Consider the following 15,273-nt stretch of genomic DNA (forward strand, 5'->3'; position numbering starts at 1 on the left):
CTAAAAAGTTTCTGCAAAGTGAAAGAAACCATCATCAAAATGAAAAAGTAGCCTACTCAATGGGAGAAGATATTTGCAAATCATGTATCTGATAAGAGGTTAATATTTAAAATATTAATAAAGTACTCATGCTGCTGCTAAGTCGCTTCAGTCGTGTCCAACTCTGTGTGACCCCATAAATGGCAGCCCACCAGGCTCCCCCATCCCTGGGATTCTCCAAGGCAAGAACACTGGAGTGGGTTGCCATTTCCTTTTCCAATGCACAAAAGTGAGAAGTGAAAGTGAAGTCACTCAGTCCTGTCCGACCCTCAGCAACCCCATGGACTGCAGCCTCCCAGGCTCCTCTATCCATGGAATTTTCCAGGCAAGAGTACTGGAGTGGGATGCCATTGCCTTCTCCGAAAGTACTCATACAACTCAACAAAAAACAAACATTCTGATTAAAAAGTGGAAAGAGAATATGAATAGACATTTTCTATTCCAAATAGAAATGTGGACAATAGACATTTCTTTTTTTTTTTTAACTTTAATTATATAACAGTATAGAAAAGTGTATACACCTGTATAGAAAAGTATATACACCCCAAGTATACAGTTTGAAGAATTTGTAAACTGATCACAACCATGGAAGCAACACCTGGAAGCATTCCAGAACATTCCCAGCAACCCCCAGAAATCCTCTTGTGTACCTTTACAGTCATTGCTCCCCCTTCACTGTCTTACCGTCTAAGAGCAAAAATGCATTCTACAGATAATGTTCAGAATCCAACTAGAACTTCAGAGTTACTTTTCCCATACAGGTGTGCTGCTATTTTTATTATGCAACTAATATTCAATAGGACGCTTCCCTGGTGGCTCAGATGGTAAAGAATCTGCCTGCAATGCAGGAGACCCAGGTTCCACCTGTGGGTTAGGAAGATCCCCTGGAGGAGGGCATGGCAACCCACTCCAGTATTCTTGCCTGGAGGATCCCATGGCCAGAGGAGCCTGGCGGGCTACAGTCCATGGGGTCACAAAGAGTTGGACATGACTGAGTGACTAACACACACAGTGTTCAGTACTTGTAAAAGGCTATTATAAAGTGTATTGAATGTGTTTTTTAAAATATATTTTTATTTGTTGTCTTGGGTTTTAGTTTCATCATGCAGGGTCTTTTGTTGGGGCCCATGGACACTAGGCACACTGTGCAGGCTCAGTAGTTGGACTGTGCAGGCTCAGTAGCTCCAGGGTATATGGGATCCCAGTTCCCGGACCAGAGATTGAACCCACATTCCCAGCATTGCTGGACTACCATGGAAGTCCCCCTAAATGCATTTTTCAAAAGCATATATCATCCTAGTCAGTGAACAATTCTGATATACTAAATAAGTGAGATTATACTATTCATATTGTTTGATTGAAAATCAGAATGTCATCTTAAACTCTAATTGATAATTAGAAAAGAAATCCTGCAGTCCAGGAGGTAATAGCATAATGGTCTCCTTTGAAGGCTTCTAGAATTTGTGTGGACCAGAGCCTGTCAAACAGCTTCTCATCTGGGAGACTTGTTTTTAAACTGTTCCTTAAGTTTCATTTAGTAAGTAGTTCTGAGTGGGGGCCAGGGACCTGCATTTTTAATAATACCTCAGGTGACTGACTCAGGTAAATCTCAAACATTCAAGAAATATGGCTTATATCACTGTTTCTCTTGTTTTAAGTATGCCAGTATCTGGATCTTTATGGTGAATACTTTTTTTTACTAAGTACATTTTTTCTCAGTTTCTGTGGGTGGCATTCTTTTTTTTTCCTTTTGAGGTTTGTGAACAGATTAACTTAGGTAAAGATTCCTAGAATTTATGGGTTAACTGAGCACCCTCAGATGCCCTACCTACTTGCCCAATATCACGTCCAAGCGTTCCTGTGCCCTCTTGTTGAAGGCTTCCACCGTCAGGGCACTTCTTTCCCACCCTGGGCAGCACTTTAATGTGTGACAGTAAGATGATCTCTTCACTTCTGCTCTGCTTAATGCCAGCATTTTTCCCAATGAATAACCAGAGTTAACATATGACCCAGAATACTCCACAGCCCTTCTCAAAATACTTTAAGGCTTCCCATTGCCTTAGAACAGGGGCCTGCACTCTGTGGCCCATGAGATCTAAGAATGGTTTTACATTTATTTTTAAAGGGTGGTTTAAAAAAAAACAACACTACAAAGGCGGAATATTTAATATCTACTTCTTTACAGGACTAGTGTGCCAATCACTGCCTCTGTATAAACTCTAAGCACCTTGATGGCCTTTGCCTGTTTTGGTCAGCCTTGTCCAACTCCCAGCACGCAGTGGCTCCTTCAGCAACGAGTCTTCTCAAAAGCTAAACCATTGAGCCGTTTGCCTGCAGGCTTTTGAGCTTGCTGTTTCCTTTGTCTGGAATTCTCTGGCTTTGGGCTTGTTCTGTGGTGGGCTGCTTCTAGGCCCTCAGGTCTCGATCAGGTAGCATCCCTGTCTTTCTAGAGTGGCGCTCATCCACTGGATTTCAGCCCCATTGACTCCCTTCCTTCTAGAATGGTCGTCACCTTGTTGAAGTGTGTGTGTGTGTGATTGCCATTTGCTGCTGCTTGTCTACCGTGATGTGAGCCATGTCAGGCAGGGGCCCTGTCTGTATCATCACTGCTGTGTGCAGGCACACATCAGTCAGTATCTGCTGAGTGAGGGACCGGGCAGACTGAAGGTTGCAGCAAGGTGGTTATCAAACGTCCCATAGTAGGAATTAGGAAATGTGGCACCCTCATCTACCATTCCCTTGTCATGCGTCCTGCAAGAAGTTTGTAAAAGCCTAATACGTCAACATTTGCACCTCTAAAGTAGCCTATGAGCCAGCAGAAAAGAATATTTTGGCATCCCTTTTTTTTTTTAAAAGAAGACTTATAGTAATCATATACTTAGCTGAAATCATTTTAAGGTATATTGGGTTGTAGTTAAATATGCAGCTGATGGCTCATATTTAATAAAGTGTTTTGCATTAGATTAAGTAATGGGTACATTCCTTTTTCTTGCCATACAAAAAAAATTTTTGTATCACTCTGGAAAATACTGGCATTAGAAATAGTCTATATGTCCCATGAATCCAACTCAGAAATAAAGTGACCTGTTCATCACTATTTGAAAGTATTCTCTGGTGTTTAATGGTAAGTATACTTTAAAGTATGTGGTTTTTTTTTTTAAACATGTATTATACTTGAAGATCGGAGAAGGCAGTGGCACCCCACTCCAGTACTTTTACCTGGAAAATCCCATGGACAGAGGAGCCTGATAGACTGCAGTCCATGGCGTCTCTAAGAGTCGGACACGACTGAGCGACTGCACTTTCACTTTTCACTTTCATGCATTGGAGAAGGAAACAGCAACCCACTCCAGTATTCTTGCCTTGAGAATCCCAGGGATGGGGGAGCCTGGTGGGCTGCTGTCTCTGGGGTCGCACAGAGTCGGACACGACTGAAGCGACTTAGCAGTAGCAGCAGCATACTTGAAGATGGGCTTCCCATGTAGCTCAGCTGGTAAAGAATCCGCCTGCTATGCAGGAGACCCCAGTTCGATTCCTGGGTCAGGAAGTTCCCCTGGTGAGGGGATAGGCTATCCACTCCAGTATTCTTGGGCTTCCCTGGTGGCTCAAATGGTAAAGAATCCACCTGCAGTGTGGGAAACCTGGGTTCGATCCCTGGGTTGGGAAGATCCCCTGGTGCAGGGCATGGCAACCCACGGACAGAGGAGCCTGGTGGGCTACAGTGCATGGGGTCGCAAAGAGTCAGACACGACTGAGACTAAGCACAGCATATACTTGAAGATACAAGCATTGAACACAAGCTTTTGTGTGTATGCCCAGGATTGCCATTTACTGGCTGTGTGACCTTGAGAAAGTATCTTAATCTTTTTAGATCTTAGTCTTGTCAATTGTAAAATGAAGGCAATGCCAGCTTCATAGGTTCGTTGTGGATAGATCACATAGTGATCTAATGTGTACGTGTTTAACAGTGTTTTGGCCTGTGGTAGGTACCCAGGAAATACTTTCTCTTTCCTCATATTTAAATTTAGTATCCAGGTTACCTCTTTTTAAGGGGATGTCCTTCTCTTTATTTCCTTTATTTTTGAGACTGAAAATAGAAGGCAAAAAATACTGCCTTTTTGTTTAAAAAGTTAATAATGAATTATGTATATTTTGCTAGTGTGCAGAATATTAACCACAGTTTTAAGGATGTTCATTTGTTTTCTGGTCTTCTGCTTATCTCGTTAGGATATGAAAGATCAGATGTCAGCTTCATCTGTGCAGGCGTTAACTGAGAGGAAAAATAGACAGGTGAGTAAGCGTTGGAATATACAGTATCACAGAAAATACACAGATGCGTGGACTTGCAAATTCTGACATCCATGTATCATGTCTTCAAGCAGAAGACCTTGGTGCTGAGCCCGTAGAGATGGCAGCAGCCTTCCCCCTCCCCCGCCACACCCTCCGGTTCTCGCCTCTGGGCTCCCATTGCACCCTCTGTGTGCCTCATAGCCCTTGCCACAAGCCATTTATTCTGCACCTGTGGAGCACATTCTGTGTGCCAGGCGCTCTGTTAAGAGCTGTAATTGCTTGCTTTCTTGTCATTTTCTCTGCTGGACCTCAAGCTTCTTTCTGCATGGGGAGGGATTATGTCATGGTTTTTCTCTTCTTGTTTTTTAGATTTCTAGCTGCCCATGTGTAGAACGCTCTAGACATTTAATGATTGAAACTTTACATAAAGCATTTGAAGAAACTTAAATATGTGTTAAATCTTTCACTGTTTTGTGTATCTTTTTTTTTTCTTTTTTGATGTGAGGTCCAGTTTTTGTAAGTTATTACAAATAAATTATGAAACCTAATAAATTTCAGAAACCAAAGCCCAGATACTGACACATCAAAAATAAAAGCTACAAGAGACCCAATCCTTGAATTTAGTAGGCTGATAATTGAAGAACAGCTCACCATTTTTAATTAACTAGGAACCAGTAGTTTATGATATACTCTTCACTTTATACCTGTAGGTATTTCTTGACCCACTTAGTTTTGAAAACAAGTATTCTAAAAGCTTGAAAAGGGAAGAGGACTCTCTAAATATCTTCTAGCTTAATTTCCCTGTTTTCTTTCCCCACATGCCACTTTCCAAGTCACTGTTGTTGTTTTCCCCCATCCACCTTCCTTGCTTGTAACAGTGCAGACAGGAAAAGACATTAGCTAGCCATCCCATCTGGCACTGACTCTTGGAAAAGCTAGTGAACTAACATAAATAAAATGTGCATTTATGCATAGCCTTTCTGACTGTGGCTGGGAATTTTGTTTTAGGCGATGAGTAAAATATCTTTGGGCTTCCCAGGTGGCTCAGTGGTAAAGAATTCACCTGCCAATGCAGGAGACTTGGGTTCGATCCCTGGGACAGGAAGATCCCCTGGAATAGGAAATGGTGATCCACTCCAGTATTCTTGCCTGGGAAATCCCATGGACAGAAGAGCCTGGTGGGCCAGTCCATGGGGTTGCAAGAGTTGGACACAGTCCAAGTATAGGTCCCAGTATCCACCATAGAGTCATTAGAGTCTTTGTATCAAAACGAGCAGGATCCTTTCAATCAGCCCCATGACCAGATGGGGCAGAAGCATCCTCCCAAAACCTTATGTCTGCTCTACACCCGAGACAGTCACCATCCAGACTCTTGACTAAGGCTCTGGGCTGTGGAAGTTCTCAGGCATCCTGGTCCTCTTCTCATATCTGCCTCAGAACTCAACATACATCCTGAACTTCTCTGAATGTAGACTCTGAAATGTGGCCATTTGGCCGAATTCATGTCTCCACGTCAGGCAAGGCTAGTATGGGTATTGAGGGGCTTTGCAGAGAACCAAGGAATCAGTTAGACTTTTAACAGTTCCAGAGCTAAAGGGTACCTGGTAAGTTTTGGCAGCTCTACAAGACAGAAGAATCATAGTCACTAGCTTGGTCCAGTTCTTTGGTTAGAAAGGCTTGTGAGGATCCCAGGCAGGGTTAGCTCACTTTCCTGGCTGGCCTCTTCAGTGAAGGAAGACATTCCCAAACTTAACCTTTTCTGACTACAGAATTCCTCAAATTCATACTAGAGAAAACAACCCTGGCATCTGGGGGCCCAGGTGGAGAACTGACATCAGGGCCAACCCTTGTTTAGGTTATCAGGGTCAGGCCCCCACTGTGGCCATGCTGCCTACCAAAGCAACCCCTATTCCATCTGGAAACCTCTAGCCTTTTAGTTCAGCTGAAGGGCATTGGGATGTATCTGTGGGTCACACTGAGCAGACATTGGTGGTTCTTGTGCCTCCACTGTATGAGGGACATGACTTAGTTTCTTGTCACTTTAGGGAACTATCTCCTCCCTCCTCCAAACACCAAAAATTTCCTTGGTCATACTTAGATAGAAAGGGCTCTGGATGTCTGGAATCAGTTAGACTAGGACCTTCAACAGGTCTCCAGTGAAATTCCAAGGGTGCTAGGAAGAGCTGGTCCTATGAGAACAAGTGCTTTATGATCCACAAAGCAGTGCACAGAGGGGCTTTAAGATTGCTTTAAAGTTGACTCTCACTTGCATTTTTAATGGGACAGAGCTCATTTGTGAGTCCATAGAAAGTGCCCTTCATGGCCTTCTTTGATTTGTACTCCGCAGGCACCAACCTGCACCAATCCATAAAAAGCTGACCCCTGGAAAGACAGCTTATGAGCAGTGGGAGAACTCTTCATATCATGGTGATGAGGCCCTTGTTTAGTGAGAGTAACGGTTTGTCCCTCCTGCTCTGCTGCCCCTGGCCCCGCTCTCACAGGCCCTGCTAGGAGACAGTGGTGGACAGAACTGGAGCACTGGAACAACGGATAAATACGGGCGCCTCGACCGGGAGCTTCAGTTGGCCAACTCCCATTTCATCGAGGAGCAGCAGGCACAGCAGCAGGTACCTGAGTGGAGGACAGGGAGGTGGGAGGCCAAGCACTACCCTCCCCCTCCTCTGCCAGCCAGGGCTCTGTTGCTGATGACAGGCAGGATGGGCCAGAGCTGGCCTCACAGCTGCCAGAGTCTACCTGTGTGATGGTTGCTTTCATAAAGGGTGTTGCAGACACCCTTCAGAGCATGACAGTTTCAAGAGAACCAAGCTTGCTTAGACCTCTTAGGACAAGCAGACCAGACCCCCGCAACTGACAGAGGAGACCATTGACTTAAAAACACAGCAGCCTCTTCCCCAGCCTCTGCTTCTGTACTCAGCTTTTTGTTCATTTCAACAAAGGCACTTTGAGAAAAATTGAGTCCTTGTGTTTTCATCGAAAATTGTTGTTGTTTCCATTAGATGTAAAAATCATTGCTTTGGTGGAGGTTAAGGGGTGGAAGGAAAGGTTGATTATATTTGTGTGGTTGCTTTTGATTTGTATTCATTAAAGGAAGCTAATAGTAAAGTGTCTGGGGATTTGAGCATTATCACCCCATCAAAACTATTGGTTCTTAAATACTGTGTTTTATATATACATGTTGATCTTTTTCCATTAGCACATCAGCTTAACCATTTGTCTCCTTAAATTGCTATTAACCAAGCAAACTTTTTTTTTTTTTTCAATGAAAAGTGAGGCTGCTGCAGCACAATTAAAAGTAAGTTGTGCTCAGAAGTTGCCTGCAAGGTAGCTTACTGCCGCAGGGCCTCCTCACATGTCCTTGATGAGGGAGCAAAGGACTCTGTGTGTGTAGTTTTCCCATGTCCAGAGACCTGCCAGACTTTCTCTTACAGTTAAGTTGTGGCCAGCTGTTGCCAATTGAGACCCTGACCCTGGCAGCGGGCTTCCTCTTCCTAAGCATCCCCACGTGTCCGTGGTCACTGCACAGGTGCTTTTGGCCATTGTCTGTCCCTTGCTGGACTTCAGCCAACCAGGGTAAATCTCTCTGGGTGGTTTCAAGCCCCGCTGACTGTTTCACAAGTTGGATCAGCAGGGGATATCAGTAGCTTGACAGCCCAGCCTTTTGAGCAGCGTGTTCTCTGAGGCGGACGGTCTGGTCCTTTGATTTCTGGGCTTTGCTTCTGAATGTGAATTGTCCCGAGTTGGCAAAGAAGCTAGCAGCTGCTCGAGTGCTGGGCTTGGAACCAGGTAAGATGGATTTTAATTGCTTATTTCCCATTTCTCTGGCACCAGCTGATCGTGGAACAGCAGGATGAGCAGTTGGAGCTGGTCTCTGGCAGCATTGGAGTGCTGAAGAACATGTCCCAGCGCATCGGAGGGGAGCTGGAGGAGCAGGCTGTGTGAGTACCGGGATGCCCCTCTCGCCTCAGAGAGGTGAAGGGAAGAGCCATCTTAGGAGATCCCTGAAGAGCCTGCCGGTTACATGGCTAGTAAAGCCAAAAGCTGTTTTGTTTCTAGCTGCATCTTTACTCTGTTTTATAGACTAGCCTCTCCAAAAAAGGCAAATCCATCAGATACAATTTTCAAGAAGGTTTAGGCAAAGTTATTAGTATTTTTAAACATTTGCAAAAGAGGTACCAATTCCTCTGAACAGCTGACTTCAAGTGTTGTTGTGAATAGGAATGTGAAACTGTTAGGGCTGTGTAAGCTCCATGGAGATTTTTTTGTCCCAAAGAGGATAAGACATGGGCTAACTTAACTTCATCATTGCGTGCCTTTCCTGCTATATTAAATGGAACTTTTTGCTCTGTATCTTAAATTTTGATTTTGTTGGGGGGGGGGGAGTACAAGTTTAATTCCAACTAATAAAAAAATCTTCTCCTACAATGAAAAAGTCTTCTCCTAGAAAAAAGCACAAGAAAACATACCTGGATTTGTTTTTCCTTAAGAAAAATCTCCATTTGCACTCCTGAAGTAGGACACCAAAACCAGAATTCTTAAAATATGCTACCTTTGCCATTTCACAAAATATTCTTGCTGGGGGAAAAAAAAATCTAGCAGGGTATTTCAGAAACTCTCCTATCTTGATTTTGTGTTCAACCTTATGGATTCATTTCTTACAAATTCAAACTGGGCATCTTGTTCTCCTGGGAGGCCCCAGGGTATCCACAAAGCAGCCAAGAGAATAGATAGGGTCCCTGCCATCAAGGGTTCACTGCTCACTTGGTGGAACGGATATTATAGAAATGGTGCAAGTTGTGCAGGGTAACAGAAGTGGAGAGCTGCCAGTGGGGGAAGTGTGTGGTGCCTTGAGGGCCCTAACAGCCTGAACTGGAGACCTGACTCAGTCTAAACTCCCTGAGAAGAGAAGAGAGGTTTAACTGGAACTGAAGAATGAGTAGAAGGTACCAGGTGGGGTGGGAGGAAAGGGTGAGGGGAGGATCTCCTGGAAGGAAGAGTCCTTATAATGACTTAGATGTGATATGTGCACACAGCAGAGAGGTTTAGTGTGTCTAGAGCACCGGGGTTGAGAGGGAGGTTACAGAAGTCAAGTCAGGGAGGCAGAGAACAGATCAGGGAAGGCCCCAGAAGCCACAGTAAGGAGTTAGGACTTGTCATTCAAAGGGCGATGGGAAACACAACCCCAGGGAAGGTTGTGTTAGTAATGCCATGGTCAGGTTTATGTTTGGGGGAGATCCATCCATCTTTGGTTTTGATGGTGAACCACAGTGGAAAAGACTGGAAGCAGGGAGGCCACGTAGGAAGGTGGCAGAACAGGAGCCTAGGTATGCAGCTTAATTTGTCTGAAATGCATTCTTACCCTAAAATTTGCTATGCGGATGGGAAAGAACTAATTATTTGAGCAGTTACATTGGTTGGGTAGATGATAGAGCCTGGCAGACTTCCAAATAAAGACGGTGAACTGAACACAACCTCTTTATCTCCGTTCCTACTCTGAAGTCCACGAGAACAGTAACAGAGGTTTTTATTTGTATTTAATGGCATAAAATCTATGGGGACATAGAGCTTGGAATAAGAAACAGTGATCTTAACATTTTAGCTCCTGGAAAGCAGAAAGATAAATGGTGAACCTGAGAAAACAGGGTCCTTGGTGAGCAGAGGGGAGAGCCCAGAGCGGTGTGATTCAGGCCCCAGACCCCCAGCTGAGAAGAGCATGTCCTCACTTGTGACAGTGGGAGCCCTGGATGTTGACCTTATCCAACCAGGACACAGTTCTGTTGGAAGGAAGGAAGGGGGAAGAGAAGTGGGAAGGATGCAGAGGTGGGGAATGGAATGGGAGGGCGGCTAAGCCCTAGGCTTTCACTGTGCAGAGTCAGCGGGATCTGGACACCGAGCTGCCAGCGTGTAGCTTCAAAAACTGGAGAATGCACCCAGAGAGTAGTGGAGGGGCTGAAAGCGGTGGCCCTCGGGGATGGGGGACAACTGTGGTTTTTTATAAAAGGACTGATTGGCTCTACAAACTATGTATGTGTGTAATTCTAATAAAAATAGGTAAATTAAAAGGAAAAAGTGGGTCTTACACTTAGACCCGTGCTGTTCAGTACAATAGCCACCAGCCCCCACATGGCCATTGAGTACATGAAATGTGGCCAGTCTAAACTAAGAAAGGCCCTGGGTATAAATGCACACCAGTTCTGAAGGCCTTAGTGTGAAAAAATATAAAATTGCATATTGAAATGATAGTTTTTTTTAGGTATATTGGGCTAAATAAAACAGGTTATTAAAATTAATTTCAGCTCCCTTTTTTAAAATGCGGCTACTGAAAAATATGAAGTGGCATAGGAGACTCACATTGCATTTCTTTTGGACAGCACAGAGGTAGGCTAGAAACTTGGTTTTTTTAATTCTGTTGTCCTTTAGTCACTAAGTCATATCTAACTCTCTTTTGACCCCAAGAGCTGTAGCCCACTAGGCTCCTCTGTCCATGGCATTTCCCAGCCAAGAATCCTGGAGTGGATTGCCATTCCTTCTCCAGGGAGATCTTCCTGGATCAGGGATTGAACCTGCGTCTCCTGCATTGGTAGACAGGTTCTTTACCACTGAGCCACCTAAGAAACTTGGTTAGTGCATGGTTAATGAGTGTCCTTGGACTGGCTGGAGGTTGGATGACTTACCCGTTTTTGTCTTGAGTAAGAAAGATCTTACACAGCACACACAGGTAGCTCTTGTTTATCAGCATTTGCCCTGTGGATAGGTCTGCCAGCTGCAGGGCCAAGATGCTACCAGAATCTAAAATGAGCTAAAAAATGTTTTAATTTGAAAATTCAGGTGAGGGACAAAGGCTTGTTTGTGTAGTTGCCAACATGGGGGATATTTAATGACTGACTTAATGAGGAGTTGGTTGCCTGAATCCTGCAGGGCTCTCGGGTGCCTCATGTGGGCCCAGACCCAAACCACTCGCTGCCCTTGGTGCTGCCAGAGGAATGAATAAAGCCTTGTTAAGAAGCCCTCTGGTTACTAATTAGTATGTCATACTCTAGCCTCAAGATAATCATATATTAATCCAAAGTAGAATAGTCTGGAATGCTTAGTAATTTATGAAATAAACACTGTTGGTATGAGTATTGTGGTGTTTTCTTTCCTAGCCACACCTTGGACAGCAAGCAGTGTGAGCCTCAGGGAGCTGGTTCTCTGTGCGTGTAGATGAGGTGCATGGAGCTCAGTCCTGAGGCTGCCCAGCTTTATGGTAAAGCATGGGGTGGCTTAAAGCAGATGATGATTTGATCAAAGTCCATTTCTTAACTCACGCTACTATAAAGTGCTTTGTGTGGGGCTTCCCTGGTGGCTCAGACAGTATAGAATCTGCCTGCAGTGCAGGAGACCTGGGTTTGATCCCTGAGTTGGGAATATCTCCTGGAGAAGGGAATGGCAACCCACTCCAGTATTCTTGCCTGGAGAATTCCATGGACAGAGGAGCCTGGGGGGCTACAATCCATGGGGTCCCAAAGAGTCATATATGACTGAGCAACAAACACTTTAAGTTTTATGGGAACCCTGTTGATAGGATCGCCTGCTTTTACAGATAAGGGTCCCTTGTCCAAAGTAGCAAGTGGCAAAGCCTGGTTGTCTGATTCACACAGCCTTCTTTCTGCTACACTGTACTGCAGCTGAGTTTGTATTATTGTATGTTCAGGTCCCCATTGGCCTTGGCTGCAGTTCTGCAATCTAGAAAGCTCTAAAAAAATTTGCAGCAAGCTCTTGTTACAGAGGAACCTGACCTGAACTGACTGCAGCCATGACTCCTCATAGTTTTCTTTGCAGAAATATTAACTTGGGTGTTTGATGACAGCCCCAGACTCTGCTGGGGGTGTTGGCTAATACACCGTGTATGTAACTTACTACTTTTTCAGATTTCCAAAATTCCGAACTCAAAAACAGATCTTGTCCCTAGGATAAAAAGATTGGGGGGTCTGAATCCCAATGTTGTCTGTTTGGTGATTGCTAAGACTGAGGCCCAGATCCCAGTAATTTAACTCCATGGCTGCTGTATCTGGAGCTGTGCTGAGCAACCTCCTCCTGTGTCTGCTTGTCTTTCTAGTATGCTGGATGATTTCTCTCACGAGTTGGAGAGCACTCAGTCTCGACTGGACAATGTGATGAAGAAACTTGCAAAAGTATCGCACATGACCAGTGGTATGTATGTGCTTTTAAGCTCCAGAATTCTTATTTAATTCTAGAGACACAGTCTAGGGGGTGTCTCATGGGTGCACTTGTTCAGATCCTCTGGCACATTTTTGTTAGACGTTGGGGTCGGGAGATGGAAGACTAGCACACACAGGCCCAGTCTTCGGCTTGTGGCCTTCATCTGGGAAGAGCCTTCATGGTCCCCACCATGCAAGGCTGGTGCTGACGTTTCTTCTGGTGGAGTAACTTTCTTTGCACTTACAAAATCGTTCATTTTCCTTTTTTCCTATTTCCTTACCCAAAGAGGGAATTGGTTTCCCAATTCCCAACTAGTAAGAGCTAGTTACTGTTTATCCTGGACTGACTTTTCACTGAAAGAAAAACCTCTACATTTCAGAAGATGGCCTTGCAGATCTCATTTAAACTGTTTTTATTTGAATCTGTAGTGAACTATTCCAGCAAATTTATACCAGGCAAGGGATGAAGAAGTAACTTTTTTCAAATTAGTTACTGTGTAGGAAGATGAGTGCCAGTGACTATTTTTTGTTACTACAACCTATCTTCTCTAAGAGAAATAACATCTTTTTAAATCAGAGAAAATACAGTATCTTTTTTCCCTCTATTTGGTGGGAGACTCTGGGTGAAGGGAGGGACTGAGACATCCTTCAAGGGCACCTATGTGTTCTTGAACCAGAGCACCCCCTCCCCCATCAGAACATCCCCTGTGTCTTGACAGCTTTCTTCAGTTGATTTCCTCTTGTTACATCTGTATGACAGAGTCTAACAGTCCACTCTTGCCTTTTGAGGCAAAATTTAAATACAAGTGTATATTTGCTTCTCAGCTGTTTAACGCATAGTCAAGTTACATAAGACTTCTCTTGGGCTCTGTTTCTTTTATATATAAAAAAATTGGATGACGCCTATCTCTCAAGGTCATTGTGAGAAATAAATGAAATAGTAATTAGTGTACAGATGTTTAACAGTGTCTCTCATGTATTAGTACATAGTAAGTGTTTGTTTGGGAAAAAAAAGGGGGTAAGTCAGGCAGAAGATGGCCCTGGGGGGCCAAGGACCTGTTACATCTAAGACAAAGGGAAGCTCCTAGCCAGACTGGTTTCCTTCCTTCTCTCTAGGGCACATATGCTTCATGCTTGTAGTAGGCTCTTCATTGCCAGCGGCAGGCCCCAGCTCACTTCGTCTTCCACACATCTAGAGGAGTTTTATGAAGTCCTCTTCCCACTTATCTCTGTTCTCTCTTCTTCCACCCCTTCCCTCCTCTTTTTTTCTCCTTTAAAGAAAAAAAAAAAAAAAAAAAGCTTTTTACTGAAGTATTATATAACCAGTTTCAACCAGATCTTTCACTAGTGTCTGTATTAGTGGCAAAGTCAAGTAGCTACTTCAGCACCGGTTTTGTTTGGAGAGAACAGTGTAACAAAGATGCAGTGTGTCCTTGTCTCCAGCATTCTGGGAATGAGTAATTTAGAAAAGTACTTGCATTGTGATAAGCCGCTCTGTGTGTATAAATAGCCCTGACGTCTGCTCACGCTGTCTTCTACTTAAGTCTGCTCACGCTGTCTTCTACTTTATCTCCCCCCAAAAAAGTCTGGGGAGCAAGTAAGAACTTGAGGTATGTCCTGTCATACCTCAAGAAAGACAGCCAGGAAACAGAGCGTTTACGCTGAAAGGCCCCTGGGTTTGGACAGCTTGCCTGTGGTGTTCATTGTAGTATCTGCTACCCAAAGAGAGCGATTCGGGGCCTCCTGCTTGGCTGTGCTGGCTTCGATTTGATGACGGGGCAGTTTGGTGTTTGTCTCTGTTCTTCGTAACTTTGGGGAAAGTTCACTGCTTTTCGATCAAGCCTACATACAAAGAAAGGGTAGCAGGACACACTGGAGTGTGTGATTAGGCAGTTAGTGAACGCCCACATTTCACAGGCCTGCAGAGGCGAGGCCCCTGCCCTCCCCGTGCCTGGCTGCTTTCCTGGGCAGAAATCTGCCAGGGTGCCATACTTACTGTTTTGAATGACCCAAGAGAGACACTGGTCTTGTCATTCTACCCAAAAGAAGTATGTTCTTTTGAGTGGATACCCAGGTTTTCTTCCCCTCACTTTCCGAAGTTCTGTTGTTCATCTTTTCTCTTTAGGGGAGGAGACTGTTGAGAGCAGGAAAATCCTGCAGAGTCCCCTCTGGGGTTCTGCACCACTACCTCCCACCCCCGCACCTGACTTTCTGAGACAGGTCCAAGCTTGCAAAAAGGCTGGTTAGAACCATTCACTTGGGGTCACAAAAACCCTCGTGGTTAGTACCCACCCCTTCTGGGGAGAAGTCCGCTAGGGTAACAGCTTCCTGGGGTCACCCAGTTCATGCTTCCTAGGAGCAACTTACACTTCAAAGGGAAGTAGATTTAAAAGCACATTCCTGGATTGTGCTGGCTTGTGTGCTTTTTGATGAAAACCCCTGTTTAGTGCAGTTTCAGAAGAGAAAGTGATTGGAGGTGGGAGGAGGGCTGGGTAGAGGCTGATGGGAAGCTGGTTCACTGTTGGAAGTTCAGGTCTAAGATGGTAGGATGCCTTGGGCAAGGCAGCGAGGAGGTATTTACCTTGACTGTATCATCTTAGAAGAATATAGATTAATCACTTTAATGAGAGGATTTTTAAATTATTGTAAACATTTTTAAGTAGATGAAAGAAGGCTAGATACTTGAGTTTTCTGGACCATTGAAGTGATAGTTAAACTGGTGAAT

The 15,273-nt window shown here is 44.4% G+C and overlaps 1 protein-coding gene across 1 annotated transcript in view; it reads left to right on the forward strand.

The window, feature by feature from the left end:
• STX6 (syntaxin 6) overlaps window positions 1-15,273 on the forward strand; it is a 50,541-nt gene that overhangs the window by 28,146 nt on the left and 7,122 nt on the right. Inside the window, exons 4-7 of the mRNA XM_006048603.4 lie at window positions 4,267-4,329; window positions 6,831-6,956; window positions 8,179-8,285; window positions 12,446-12,540. Of these exons, the coding sequence (XP_006048665.1) occupies window positions 4,267-4,329; window positions 6,831-6,956; window positions 8,179-8,285; window positions 12,446-12,540 (391 nt within the window). The remainder of the gene's footprint in view (window positions 1-4,266; window positions 4,330-6,830; window positions 6,957-8,178; window positions 8,286-12,445; window positions 12,541-15,273) is intronic.

Source organism: Bubalus bubalis, chromosome 5 (assembly GCF_019923935.1).
Source record: "Bubalus bubalis isolate 160015118507 breed Murrah chromosome 5, NDDB_SH_1, whole genome shotgun sequence".
Lineage (NCBI taxonomy): Eukaryota > Metazoa > Chordata > Mammalia > Artiodactyla > Bovidae > Bubalus > Bubalus bubalis.